Source organism: Adiantum capillus-veneris, chromosome 13, assembly GCF_014529385.1.
Source record: "Adiantum capillus-veneris isolate H3 chromosome 13, ASM1452938v2, whole genome shotgun sequence".
In the NCBI taxonomy this organism is placed as follows: domain Eukaryota; kingdom Viridiplantae; phylum Streptophyta; class Polypodiopsida; order Polypodiales; family Pteridaceae; genus Adiantum; species Adiantum capillus-veneris.
Genome location: NC_140943.1, coordinates 81,706,111 through 81,720,621, shown reverse-complemented (window position 1 = coordinate 81,720,621; position 14,511 = coordinate 81,706,111). Strand labels below are relative to the sequence as shown.

The window sequence follows — 14,511 nt, the reverse complement described above, 5'->3', positions numbered from 1 at the left end:
CAGAGCAAAAAGTGGGATGCATGCATAAGTATACAATGCAGTTTTATGTTTACATATACACAGTTCAATTTGGGATTTCAATGGGGCTTGTTTCTGAACACACAAGAGTGTGAAGGTGAGGCTCAAATGGACGTGCTATTGGGAATTCCGCGACCCGTAAGGCCCTCAGAGGAGGACGGGATCAGAAGAGTGTAAGGGACATTTGCAGCCCCTCTTCTATTCAAGAGAGTAGAGTTTTGGTTCCTCTTCAGGATATCCGCCTCCACGGTCTTCAACCTCTTCCCAAACCGTTCAAAAGCACTTAACATTTCCTTGTCTGAGCTCCAGAAAGGAGTCTCCGTGCGTTGTCCCAAGTATTCTTCATCTGATGCATGTGTCGACAAGATTTCAATCACGGCCATGACTTGAATTGCTTGAGACTGCCTTGACACTGCCCGCATGAAGTATTCGACAGGGTTTGAGCTCAACAAGGTCGCATCCTCACTGTTCTCTCCCTCTTCGGGTATGAGTTTCCTACCCATTGAGGGCTTGTTTGGCATGTAACCAGCATACGCATATTGCCCGAAATTCACCGCAGCATGATGTGCCGATGCGATCCAAATGATTATGGTTATAGCCTCTACAAGCTCTTCCACACTTGTCATTGATAACCACCCTTCCTTCTTGTCTGCATGCCCTACTTCCACTATCTCCTTCCACCATCTCTGGAGCTCCACGTCTCCCTTGATTGCTGCCCCATCCTTGTAGAAATGCTTTACATAGTCTTGCACCCATTCCTTGATGCAAAACCAGATGTCGAGAGCATCCACGGCAAACGGGTAGTCCTCTATGAGTAGCTTTACTCCATGCTTTGCAGTCGGGTCCTTTACAGCCACTCCCCTGCACATAATTCAAGCAAAATGGGTTTTCTATTGTGCAAGAGCTTCAAGTCATTGGGTAAATACAAGGCATGACATACCTCTTAATCAGATCAACTGGCAAACTTTGCTCATCGAATTGCCAACTTTTGTATGCAACGGAGCTCAACTCCATCGAATATCTACCGGGAGAAAAGCCCTTCTCAATAACCCCATCTACTTGTATAAGTTCCTTTCTGGCAAGGGCATTGATGTTCATTGTGTTCCGGAAGTGTGGCAGCAGCAGGACATAGAGGGGATGCATGGCGCTCAATTGCCTGTGTGTGGCAATGATGAAAGGCTCGATTGCTGCGTGGGTGCGAAGCCTGCCCAAATGTAGAAGAGATTAACATGTTACAGCATTAATGCCTTTCTGGGCCGCTTGATAAAACTTGTCATAATAATGATTAAGCAATTAATGCTAGGGGATGCCATACAATTTATCATGAATGGGGATTTATTTGGGAACCGAGTTTTTTGCAAAAATTAGGAAAATGTGGTGTGCGTTGTGCAATGGTATTTTCCAAATATCTGTGTAATATGTGTGCACATTAATGCAATTGTATATCTGAGTGAACATCGACCTCTCAAGCTACTTAATGAAGGTAAGAATGTTTACCAGTGACTGACTAACTGATGATACCCAGTATCATTCATATTGACATGTGTCTTTGCAAGCTCCCAATGCTGAGAGTTCCCATTTGGAGTAAAAACTCTGTTTCTTTTAGAAGTTTTCCCATCGGCACTTGGGGGTAGGCTTAGCTCAATGGCAAGCACCTTCAAGATGCCTTGCTTTGACAGAAAAAGAATTGTTCGAGTCGCATAAGCCTTCCCTTCCAATGCATTGATTTTCTCCAAGTAAGGGAGATAAACATCATGATAATCCAGCACAAATAGCCTGTTCTGGTTTAGCGCCTGTGCATCGGAATTAGTAATCAGAAAACATCAGAATTCATCATCAGAAAGTGTCAGTTTTGCATTTATTACAACCTACTGTGAGCAAATAAATAGAGTATTCGATTGTATGTTTACCTCAGTTACTGTGAGGCCCTCCATGTTTTTCTCAATTTGGGCTGCCGTAATCGCAGATTTTTGCGGTCCATATTTACTAGGGTCGAGCTTACTCATTGGAGGAAACTCCTGCGAATGAACACAAGTAAATGCAATTATCGTTATGCGTGCATTGATAGTATTCTTGATTATCTGCCTGTAAATGCACTCAACAAAGCACCTGCAATCTCTCGATGACTACGGGATTCAAACCAGCAAGCATTTGTCGAGCAAATTCATCATCTTGACTCCATGCTTTCTCATTGTCTGGAAAAAAATTGTTCGTAATGTCATGTTAAGAGTAAAAAAAAAGTACACATACAGAGGGTAAACAACCTAATAATACATACACAAAGGCACATATAAGAGAGAGAGAGAGAGAGAGAGAGACAAGAAGTTTTGAACAAATTCTCAGAATAATTTCCACATTGTGACTTACCTCAACATCATGAGCTTCTGTGAGGGAGGCACCGCATACCTAGCTAGGTGCGATTGGGGGCAGGGGCCGCTGGCCCGGTGGGGGGGCCGGTGGTCCCCTGCCCCCAATCGTACCTAGCTAGATATGGGGTGCCTCTCGAGCAGAAGCTCATGATGTTATGCATTGTGTGAAAAACACTGGAAAAGACTTAGTTTTCCTACATGAGAAAATTTCTAAATCTTCTTGTGAGAGAGACCTTGAATTAGTTGTGGTTTGGGGAATTTTATGAGGCTATCATCCCCTGAGTCGTCATCTGTGAGCTCTCGGATAATCTCTAATGGATTCTTGAACTCATTCTCTCTCTCTTTTCTGCTGAGGGCAGACTTCAAATCGTCCATCGGAATGCTAAACCCATCGTCATACAGTTTCTTGATGTCTTGGAAGTTGTCGAAATCGTCATTTCCTTGGAGAAGCCGCTCGATTGTAGGCAAGAGCTCATGTAAGAAGGATTTAATGGAAGAAGCCAAGAAATCTGCCTTCTTGATGTGATCAAACCTCTCATCCCTTGGCACATACACCAGCTCTATTAACCCTGTTGGCTCCTCTGACTTTGGATCTGCACAACGCCACAATACCGGGAGATATTTATTTGTCACTGATGTCTACCATATATTTGTGTAGTATACAAAGCCATTTTTGCTTGCGCGCGCGCGCGCACACACACACACACAGAGGCAAACACACGCACCCCAAAGGTAATGAATGCCTAAATCTATTGGTCACAAATAAACACAGAAACGTGAGTGCAATATGTGTATGTCTGTATTATAAGAACCATTGACACCATACCAACAGTAACCAGCTAGACATGTAATTAATGAAGAATGCTTGCCTGCTTTTGTCATGTCTCGGCCCGTGCGGCACCTTCGAGGATAGGGAAAGTCCTGAGAGCCCCCGAGAATTGAGCGAGCAAGATCTTCATCGTCATCGGGGTTGCCCAGGTCATTGTACACATCATAGTCATAAATGCGGTCTGGCCGCTTGCGCTCGCCCTTGCCATTGCCGCGGAGCTGCTTCATATCGGAATCCCTCAAATCGACAAGACCCTTGGGGGTTTGGTCAGGAAGGTATACCTGTGTCACAGAAAGTGCAAAGGACCACTTTAGTACATCTTTGTACTTGATCTGATGCTCAAAATGTCAGATCAAATGCCTTGATGTGTGTGTAAAATTGTGAGTAAATACAAATCTTTCCTTTTGTCTGCACTTTACAATTGCCCACTTCCACAGAGACTACCATGTGAGAGAAATGGTTAAAAAAACACCCAATTAGTGTATGCAGCAACTCTAGTCTAGGTCTCTAACACTAATTAAATACCTAATTAAATTAAAAAACTCTGTCCTGTCTTGAAAAAGGTTGAACAAGAAAAAGACCAAGGTAGAGAATGTATCAAAAGGTTGACATTTAAGGTCTACAGTATTCTAAAACCCTTGGTTTTGCAGCATGGCTTCATGAATCTGATTAGTTAATTCTTTCTGCATAATATTGAAATTGATACTGCTGGGCAACCTATCCTCTCTCTCTCTCTCTCTCTCTCTCTCTCTCTCTCTCTCTCTCAGACACATGCAGGCAGGCATACACACACACACACCTTGGATTGAGATCCCATCAGCAGTTCAAAACTCGACCTAATCGCCTTATTTATGTTTAGTTATAGTCATGTGATTGAAATAATTGTATGCATCAGCTTGCTAGGGTGCCCCCTTAGAGAATGTGCTGCCTAGCATATTCACCTGTGTGTGTGATGACTATGGCATGCAGACAATCTTATACACAAATTCACCTTGTTGGAAAAGAAGACTCGCGGCGCGCCATAATTATCATGATTGTAGACCCAAGAGTTGCAAGGGAACTCTTTATCTCCAGAGGGCAGGTGCAGGGTGATGTGCTTGAGAAAGAACCAGTTGGGATGCTGGTTCTCCACGAGAATGGCACTGGGTTCTCCGAAATCCTTGCCCACCTTAAACGTGACCGAATATGTCTCTCCCTGGTCATCAGCTGTCAACTGGAGTTGCTTGGCCAACCATCCCTCCAGTGTAGCCACACCACTCTTCTTCCCCACACCAGTCTCTATATTTGCAGGCAAGAGATAGGGTCAGCATGGCTCTATAATTCATCAGTAATCTCACGTACAATAGGACACATACATCTCTCTCTCTCTCTCTCTCTCTCTCTCTCTCTCTCTCTCATCAATAATCTCACGTACTGCAATAGTACACAAACATCTCTCTCTCTCTCTCTCTCTCTCTCTCTCTCTCTCTCTCTCTCTCTCTCTCTCTCTCTCTCTCTCTCTCTCTCTCGCGCACACACACACACAGCAATCACACACACAATTTTGGTTTTGACATTGCTTTGTTCTCTGCATCTAATCCCTAGAGCTTGATATAAAATAATATATCTATCATGAGGCATCCAACAGTTTGCATATGAAGTCAAATATACATGCAGGAATATATGATCAGTTCTTCTATTCTTCACTACTTGTTCAAAGGCCGGTCCGCACCTTCATCAACATCCTCACTAACAAGCCGGAACTCCACATCTTGTCCGAACAAATCCGAAATGTTATCGGCCACGCCGGCCAGCTGATCATTGAGATCGAGATCGAACAGGTTCTTCCGTCGCAATACCACAGTAGCCTTGAGCTCCACCAATTGCTCACTTTTGCTGCTGTTAGTGCCATTGAAAACAGTGTCAACAAAGGAGGTCAAGCTTTGGCCCATAGTGTCTAGCAAGTTGCAATTGCGAACAACAGAGGCGCGCTTGGAGTGAGGCCGTCCACCGTCTGCAGACGATCGCATTAAGCTCGAATGAGGCGAATGTAGGAGAGGGCCAGTAGCTTGAGGGCAATGATCTGCTGCTGATGGTTGAGAATGGGGAGTTGAGGGGGATCTGGTTATGGCAGGATTAGCATTGATGTTAAGGAGGGTATTAGATGCAGTTGAGCCCACATTAAATTGACTAGAAATAGATGATATAGAGGAGAGTGGGTTCATATATAATAATGAGTTATGAGTGCTGGCCATGGCCAGAAACTCAATCGCTAATTCCAAAATTAGTAAATGGTCTGAGACTGCTGCAAGACGATCAAAACACACACGCACGCACGCACACACACAATGACCTCTCTCTCTCTCTCTCTCTCTCTCTCTCTCTCTCTCTCTCTGTGTGTGTGTGTGTGTGTGAGATATTGAGTTGGGTGACTTGGGTCCCTGCTTCCTTAAATACAGTGAGAGTGTGCGCAAGCTGGGGAGGGGGGAAGGGGGGGCACTACAGTGTTCAAAAAGGCCAAGTCTTGGGGTCAGAATTTGCACGTGAACCCATTCTCGAATTCCTATCCTTATTCCATTTGTATTCCAATTGGCACACTTGAAATCTCAATCTTGACAATTTCAAGCTTTGCCTACCCAGTAGAAACTTACTAGACATTTGTTTATATCTATCTTGTTAGGTTCTCTCTTGCACGAGTTTATGTTTGTCAAAGTTGTGGGGTAAAAGGGCCAATAATGGGGTGGGTGCCTCTTGAAGAACCTGCGGACCCTTAAATTATCATAAGCAAAACCCAGATTTAGGACACCCAAGCACGTGTACTTCCACGCCTAGCTCAGGTGGGGTCTAATCTTTGTGGTTCGATGCAAGTTCAAGCCATGCTGGCAGTAGAGTCTTTAAACTCGCCCTGGACAGTGGTGCTAATGCAGGCCTTTTTTGGTACACGAGATTTCAAAAACTGTCTGCAATCGCCGCTTGTCAAGACTCACACTCGAAATCACCTTTATTGCAGGTAGATGCTATGTAACGCTATCGATTGCACCCCTTCATGCTCAAAACAGAGCAGCACGCAGCAAAAATGCCCACCAACAAGTCGTTAAAGGTCCTTAATACAGCCCCTTTACCCTATCCTATTTGACATTAAAATAAAATCCCTTGAGAGCGTTTTATGTGTAATGAAGAAGGGGGGGGAAGGGGGGGGGCGAGTGGGATCAAAGACGCTTGTCAATTTAGGGTAGTCACATGACCCACATCAATCAAGTGCTCTAGAACTTGTTAGGAAAGTACTCTCTTGGTATCCAAGATTACTTTCGCCCAGCAACAAGTTTAAACTTCGCACGTCAAAAATTGACATGAATCTACTAACATAATATGGCGGAAGGGGGAGCCCTTTACATGTGTCGCAATCTGCGACCTGAAGGTTAAAGTTCAAAACTAAAAAAAGCCCCTTTGCACGCGATAAAGAGGGAGAGAGGGGGAGAGAGAGAGGCCGCCGAAGGTGGCCGGCCGTACTAGTGACTATAATTCTTGAAGATTTAAAAAAGTTGTATGGTGACGCGGGGGGGGGGGGGGGGGGGGGGGCGAGGGGGGGGGGGGAGGGGATCATGCAGTGTTAGGGAAAGTCAAAAAGGGGAGGGGGGGGGGGGGGGGGGAGATCATGCAGAGTTAGGGAAAGTCTTTTTCTCTAGATGGCCATGTTTCCTCCTCTTGAAGATAAAAATCGGAAGTACTAGTAAAACTTTCCAAATTTCTAGGATTTTGAACTATTTTCTCATATTTTTCACTAGTTCTTCTTCCCTTTTCCCTGTTATAAACCGGCTACTCTAAATTTTGAACCAACTCTGGGCTAAGTTGAGGGAAACCTTTCCAAACACAAGGGAGATGTGTACCACGGCTTACCTTTTACCAGAGATTACTTTGCCCGACATCTACGGCTCTTGTTCATCCCACCATAGGTTCCATTGGCCCATGCTCATGGAAGATTTAGTGGGACCCACCTTCCTATTTTGCGAGCTTCAAGAAGGAGGTTGGTTATGCCTCAACACTAACTGCCATACCACGTAGAATCATGGGTGATAATCATATCTGTCAAAATCTACAATGAACTATGGCGAAGTAACCTCGGGTAGGGTAGAAGTGCCAGTTTGCAGATGTTGAAATTGCACCCATTATTTTTCTCTGTACAGTTGACCACTTTGTGATTGGATGTTCTCATCAAAAGGCAAAGACGAAGATAATTCAAGATTACAATGTTGGGTGCTTTGCCAACGATGGCATTTACAACTCATATGGAGGGTTGATTTTTGACACGCACTCTTGCCCTTCAAAATTTCCAACCTTTTTTCGATTTTCTAGGCATTCTAATGTATTTTTTGCAAGGTTACTCATATTTTTACCCATAAAATGGACAAATTATCCCAAAACGTCGTAAAATGCCTGGCAAAAGCAACCATGTTGTTGAACAAAAATGAGCACCAAAAAGCTTTGATGAACATTAGCCAAATTAGAGATATTTGCGACAATATGATAACACAACCTTGCCACTAAAAATTGTTTTTAACCTTGAACTGGACTTTTAACTAGCCCCTAACCCTATAAGTAATCTCTACCCTATCGGGTCATGTGCCCTCCTTGCACCCTTGAACCCACAACCTAGAGTCTTCTAGGCACATACCTTAACCATGTCGCCTATGTGCACTTCATGAAATATAGTCACTTTATTGTAGGAACAGGTAGGGGCGACAAAGTAATCTCAAGTATCCAAGATTCCTTTTGACATTGATCTACAATGTCTACTGGTTGTTAGCACTCGAGATTAGTAAGGGCCCTCAATCCCCACCGCGGTCCACTCCCATGGTAGCTAGAGGTGAGACTAGTTAGGTAATTTTACATGTTTGGGCCTAGAGCTATAAAGTTGCCATAATAAAAGAAAAATAGACGTTCACAAAAAACATGAGTAAAGGATATTAGAAAGTAAAGATACAATGAGCCATTAGACAATGAAAGGTGGATAGGTTTTGTATGTAGGGTTGCTACCTTGTCAGCCGTGGTTGTGGTTTGGTATTGTAGTGGGGTGGCTGAGGCTGGCTCCCCTGTCAGCCAGGTCTATTCTGTGACTTTGGAAATTCTTTTGCAACCTTGACTTGATTTGTGAGGAGGGTGTATCTTGTAAATTTTTTTGTTTGCTTAATACAAGACACTCACTATTGTGAGCTTTGCAAAAGAAGAAAATACCAAATGTTTTTTTTTAGTGTGGTACTAGAAAGCAAAAACATGTTACTTCCATGAAAGAGAGTTTAAAGAGGCAACCCTTTCAAAATTATTCAAAACATACATTATAATTTATTACCCAAGAAGCGTAGCTCAGTTGGTGAGACTTTTGTGATGTAACCCCAAGGTTGACGGTTCGAAGCTCACAAGTTGTGCTCTCTTGGGTGTATTCTCCTCCTCTATTGGGGTGGTTCTCGCGTTTACCCCTCAAGGGTGTAATGTACAACAATGTACAATTGTAAATACATGATATGTGTATTGTTTCTCGCTAGAACATTCCTCGTGTTGATGGTGAAAAAAAAAAACATACATTAAACCCATTGGACTGGCTTTTTTGTGTATGTTGGATGCCCTTTGCAAAGAATATGCCGGGGTTTGAATGTATTATTTTTAGTTAATTTACTCAAATGAGCATTTCTTTTTTAAAACAAAACAGATTGTATAAATTTAATTGGATAGTAGCTCCAAGGTTTTTTATTTTATTGGATAGTAGCTCCGAGGTTTTAAAAATGGGTATTTTAGTTATGCATTCTTATAAGTGCCTTAGATTTTGGCATCAATCTGATTGTCTTATTGGTGTGATTTAAAAATCAAGGCCAAGAAAATGGTCTGGTCTTATTTAAGCAATACATGTGAGCACGCCTGTCTGTCCAAAAGCTTCATTATGAAATCACAAAGCTGCTTTCTTGCCTTTGAATTAGTCATGATGAAGCCTTTGATGCTTGCTTTGCAACAAGATTAATGAAAAATAAGTATCTTTAAGGTTTTTGTATGCATGTAGACCCTGTCGACCACAAGGCTAGTTTTTAACACAGTCACATCAAAGGTCCCTCTGACTCAACCAAGTTTAACTAAATTGTGATTGTACTTATCGAATTGTATCCCTTCAAAGACTTTTGACCTCTGCGGTGTGCAAGCAACAAGCATAAAATTTAAGACAAATTTAATCTAGCCATCATTTAAAAAATCTAACAACATATCTTTTAGATGAAGAAAATCTTTATTTTTTGTCAAACTCAAAATTGTTTGTGTGTGTGTACATTCTCCAATATATATATATATATATATATATATATATATATATATATATATATATATATATATATATATATATATATATATATATATATAGAGAGAGAGAGAGAGAGAGAGAGAGAGAGAGAGAGAGTATATATATATATATATATATATATATAGAGAGAGAGAGAGAGAGAGAGAGTACATGTCCTCGTGCGGGTCACGTAATAATTATGTGACTATCACGTGAGAGCAAGAGAATGGGTTATTAAATTTAATTTTTTATCACATTTTCACATTCATATATAAGGGTACCATAAAATGGAATTGGGAAAAAAAAAGTACAGATTGAATAGGAAAAATTTTGTATCTTATTTGTCAAAAATAAAAGCTAAGGGGTTTTAGAAATAGTCCTTGAACGCACACGCTCTACATAATTTATGCATAGTCACCACCCCAAGCTCGTGTCGAGCATTGAGAGATTGCTTGATACATCAAGAAGCTACAAATTTCTTGACAGAGGCGGGCCACAATCCATGTTCCCTTACCGATCGTTAGTGGTTATGACGGCTAGGATTGCACAATTCCACAGGTTAGAGTTCTTCCTTTTTCAAATGGCCAAAATCATGTCCCTGCTTTCTAGGATCATCTCTGCGAAGCTAGCTATTGAAATGTTATTTTCAAAAACCCAATGGTTCCTGGCCTTCCACACTTGCTGAAAGGAACATAATCTAACAGTTTGTGTACATATTAGCAGCACCTGGCTTTTGATTTCACATCCTGAGCATTGCTAGCAATCGACTCAAGCTGGCAAGATTCGCTAGACATCTACGATTGAGTCAGTGTTACCATTCGCCTCATGCATGTTTATCCTACATCTCCTCACAAGGGCTCTCAATCTCTTTGCTTATCTCATTAGGAGGTCCAACCGGTGCAGCTGGCTACTCTTGCACCTTCATTGCAATACTATCCTTTTCTTTAATTACCACCCTGTACATCCATCATGTTTTTTGGTCTCTTCTTCCATCCTAGTACCATCTATAAGGCTTGGCCTCCCTTGTAACTCGCCTCCAAGTTGTCATGAACCTTGGAATAGGGGCAATTTCCACCTCGGGGCAACTCCTAGCATGGTGCCCAACTCTATAGCACTTATATATAGCAGGCATTTGGAAATGAAGAAAACGCTAATTCCTGTCGGTATGCTCCAAAACTCTCCATGTTCAGATCCATATACTTAGGGATAGGCTTGCTCATATTCCATAAAATGCGCACCACCTTAATGTCCATTCCTAACCTTATCCGCTCCAACTTCGCACATCACCCTACCCAACAAGGGCGCTATGGAGTCAACATGGATCTGAAGCCATATAGAAAAGCCCTTGAGGGTGACCCACACAAGGCAGTAGTCAATAATCTAGCTTTTATCAAGGATCATGAAAAGGTGCACCACTATCTTGCACGCTTATTTTTGAAGGTATAGTATATATGTGACTTTCTTGTTTTTGGCCATATTTCACAATTGTGAGTGGAGATGATATATTATAGCATCAAGGAATGTAAAATGAACCTCAAGTATTATATGTGTCTTCAAAAAACATGATTTCCACAAAAGGGGGTGTACCAATGATCAACCCGAGTCAATCATACAATTTAGCACATGTTTCCATTCTTCAGCTTGCGCATTAGACTCAACTCTTGACCCTATCGATCATAAATATGAGCTCCGTGCTTTCACGCACAATATCCTTGAATGGGGCTACTAGAGAGTTTCTCTCGAATACCTGAATGTTCCTTGCTTTCCATATTTGCTTCAGGTAGTAGTACCTGGTAATTTGTGTGCATACCATAATTCTTTTGGTTTGAAACCTTCTCCCTCCAAAGACCAAGTCATATTTTAAGAAGAGCACCTTCCAAATCCTTACACCCATTTGTAGATTTTGGAGGCAAGACCCGCAAGGAGGGAATGTCTTTAAAGAGATGCAAAATATCATCCGAAACTGCTTTACATCCAATACAAGTGTCTGGGCCAAGCCTTCTAAAAAGAGTCTTGTCTCCAATTGGGATATCTCCCCACCGTACATTCCAAGTGACCATTTTTATTGCGCTTGGCCATTTTGCCTCTCAAATGTTTCTTATACATTTGTCTTCATACCAATTCGACCTCCACAACTTGTACAGTAGAGTGAACCACTCGGCACTATAGATTAACCTGCTATATGTTTCCACAATTTTGAGAAATGCAAAATTCCTATCTTGGGGCCAATTCCAAGCTTTCCAATTGAGTTCTAAGACTTGGAGGCAAGACTAGGGCACTTGGATAGAGCTTTTGAAACTCAATCAATCAGAATCGTTTCATTTAGATTCAACTTGTGATGCACCATCAATTGTTCCACATCCATCTAGCAAAAATTGTTGTCATCCCAAAGATGAGCTAGCTTGGAGATCCCTCTGTAATTAGCCTGCCTGACAACTTCCCTCCAAAAGGTATTCAAGGATCCCCCTCCTGACTTAGAGAGCCAAGGGGACCAGTGCAAGGTGGATCATGAAGGTCTCTAGAAAATCCAATGATGAAGCTGCTTTACCACACTTTCTTAGAAACTCCCTAGCGCAAGCTCCAAGATTTAGAGAAACCTAGCTTGGATCTAGCATTTCCTTTTGAAATATAGTCCCCTTTCAATTAAGAGCCTCCTTTAGAGTAGAGTTCTACTTTGTCCATCATATCCCAAGACATGACCACCCAATCCTACCTTTGATTTGTTAAGGAGACTATGAATTTTTGCACGCACGGCTTTTTCGTGTATTGTTGGGTCGTGTATTTCTATTTTCTTCTCTCCCATGTAATCACATCTTTTTTGCTATTTCTCCATTGGATCTATTTGGTGAGTTTTAGAAATTCTTTCCAATTGCTACGCCAATACCTACAGAACCTCAGCCAACCACTACGCTGCCATCGGATGCAGCAATATCATCACAAATGGGGTTTTACAGGGACCCCACAACCCAAAGAGTACATACCAAATTCTAGAGGGATTTTGCCAAGAGCCCTCCAACCTGCAATAAAACATAAACAAAACGAAACAAATAGTCCTTTGCATGGCTGCCATTGGATCCAAACCTCTTGTCACAAGATCAGGGTCCGCCCATATAGAAGCAAGCATGAAGCTATACTGGTAATATTTTGTTTTCAATATAAATACTCACAATTGGTGAGTTTGAAAAAAAAAAATTACAATATGGGTGAGACAAATGAAATGTAGGGAATCATGAAGGAGTTAATTATAGTCAGTGGTCACTCTACACTGGAAAAGGAGGAGTGTGAACTCCCAAAAGGAGGAATTGTTTTAGGCCTAAAAAACATGTATGCTGTTAAATTTAAAAGCCATTTTGTGGCTTCTTCCTATTTTTAGAAAATTAAATTTGTTAATTTTACACTTTTTTGGGATAAATGGTATACTAGAATTTTCCTCTATGTCATAGGACCTCCTGTGATCACAATTTTCTTGAAAATTTGATAGTCCTAGAGCCAATTTTATGCAATGAGGTGCCAAGCCACTATTGTGGCTCAAACACAAACCTAGAATGTTAAGGATAGCCCATGCAATAGTGCATGTAGCATGTGCATGCTTGAATCAGCTTGCGCCTTCTTTTGAGGTGGTTACAAGGTAGGTAGTCTGATGGCGGCACTAATGCTACATGGTAGTTGCACTACCATTCTTGCCACTCGAAGGTAGGAAGTGATGCCATCGTCTACTTTGTTGTTGTCCTAAGCCCGACCCAACAAGCTCCATATTGTGGGACAATAGTCGTCCACTGTTGGATGATGCTAAAATTTCCAAAAGTGTCACGTAGCTTGAGGCGCTTTGTACGGTTGTTGCACTTCCTTCCTTTGTTGACTGCTTCGGAAGTTTCAGTCACCCCAACATGATTGTTGACGCAATTGCTACAACTGGAGGCGTGGAGTTCCCTGCAAAATACCCGAAATAGCATACTACAAACCATAGAGTAGACTAATCGACATACCTGAAAACCACATAGATGCATAATCGACAATATACACGAACAAAGAGAGATAGAGAGCGGGAGAGAGTGACCGAACGCGTGTAGGCGCACCTCCTAGAGCGGAGTGCTACGCCGGCACGGCGAGAGAGAAGAGAGGAGAGGTGAGAAAAAGAACACAGACACTGGGTGCAATCTCCCCCCGTGCAAGAGTGACCATTTCCCTCTTGCGCGTATTTAATTTATAGATTCTTGAATGGTCAAAGTGAGTACAAACTGGCCGGCCGGTCATAAATGGCCAAAGCTCATAAAGAGCACTTGAATAATCAAATATACATAAATATAATATCGTTTTGCAGTAGCCTAGCTTGGTAAAGTCTTTTCCACCTGTCAGCTGCAATAAATAATAAAATGTCAATTCTATAACATACCTCTCCATTGGAAAGCAACTGTCCTCAGTTGCGAAGATGAAAATCTGCAAACAATACTTGTGAAAAACAATGATTAGAAATCTGTATCAAATAGTAAAAGAAAAATCCATAAAATTAGACACATTGGTTATGCCTGCCGTCATCCACATACTACCTATTCTAGTGTCCCATACCACTAGAATAAGCAGTATATGTTATATCCTGATGAATCAGGATATCATTGGTCACACTCATCGTCAATCTCATAAATGTCAAGTCCCATCACATAAACACTGCCGTGACAAAATGATCATCAGATACGAAATTCCAATCCAATTCCAATGTCACAATATAAGTCCAAATCCAAATAACTTTCATTATGTACCCGGGTAACAAAATCATACCAGTTACAATGGTGGCCAGCCACTGCAGCATGATTTTGTGATCGGTGTTGCCTCAATCGGCGAGTCTACACCAATAAGGCGTGCTGCCGAGATCGTCAAATCTGCACTAGTGCTGTCTATATCGGCGGATCTGCATTTACAATTGTGAATTTGCAAGTTGTCAGTGTGCTGCCTAAATCGGCGGATCTGCACATGTACAGATAACTGGTGTTGCCTAAATC

The 14,511-nt window shown here is 41.9% G+C and overlaps 1 protein-coding gene across 1 annotated transcript; it reads right to left on the bottom strand.

Annotated features, from left to right (window-relative positions):
* Positions 1 to 5,669, bottom strand: LOC147444335 (linoleate 9S-lipoxygenase A-like). The gene is made up of 9 exons (XM_086526983.1): positions 4,928 to 5,669; positions 4,208 to 4,494; positions 3,257 to 3,497; positions 2,621 to 2,980; positions 2,128 to 2,213; positions 1,929 to 2,036; positions 1,516 to 1,811; positions 959 to 1,222; positions 1 to 879 (listed from the first exon to the last, which is right to left on the bottom strand). Exons 1-9 carry the CDS (start codon positions 5,448 to 5,450, stop codon positions 123 to 125), a joined length of 2,922 nt encoding a protein of 973 aa, XP_086383109.1. The 5' UTR covers positions 5,451 to 5,669; the 3' UTR covers positions 1 to 122.
* Positions 5,670 to 14,511: the final 8,842 nt, after the last annotated feature.

Excerpts from the sequence above, each read along its gene's own strand:
- LOC147444335 (XM_086526983.1), bottom strand. The coding sequence starts at position 5,450 with ATGGCCAGCACTCATAACTCATTATTATATATGAACCCACTCTCCTCT. Across the intron at positions 4,495-4,927 it reads TAGTGAGGATGTTGATGAAG|AGACTGGTGTGGGGAAGAAG; the intron begins GTGCGGACCGGC and ends CTGCAAATATAG. Across the intron at positions 2,214-2,620 it reads CAAACCACAACTAATTCAAG|ACAATGAGAAAGCATGGAGT; the intron begins GTCTCTCTCACA and ends ATTTTTTTCCAG.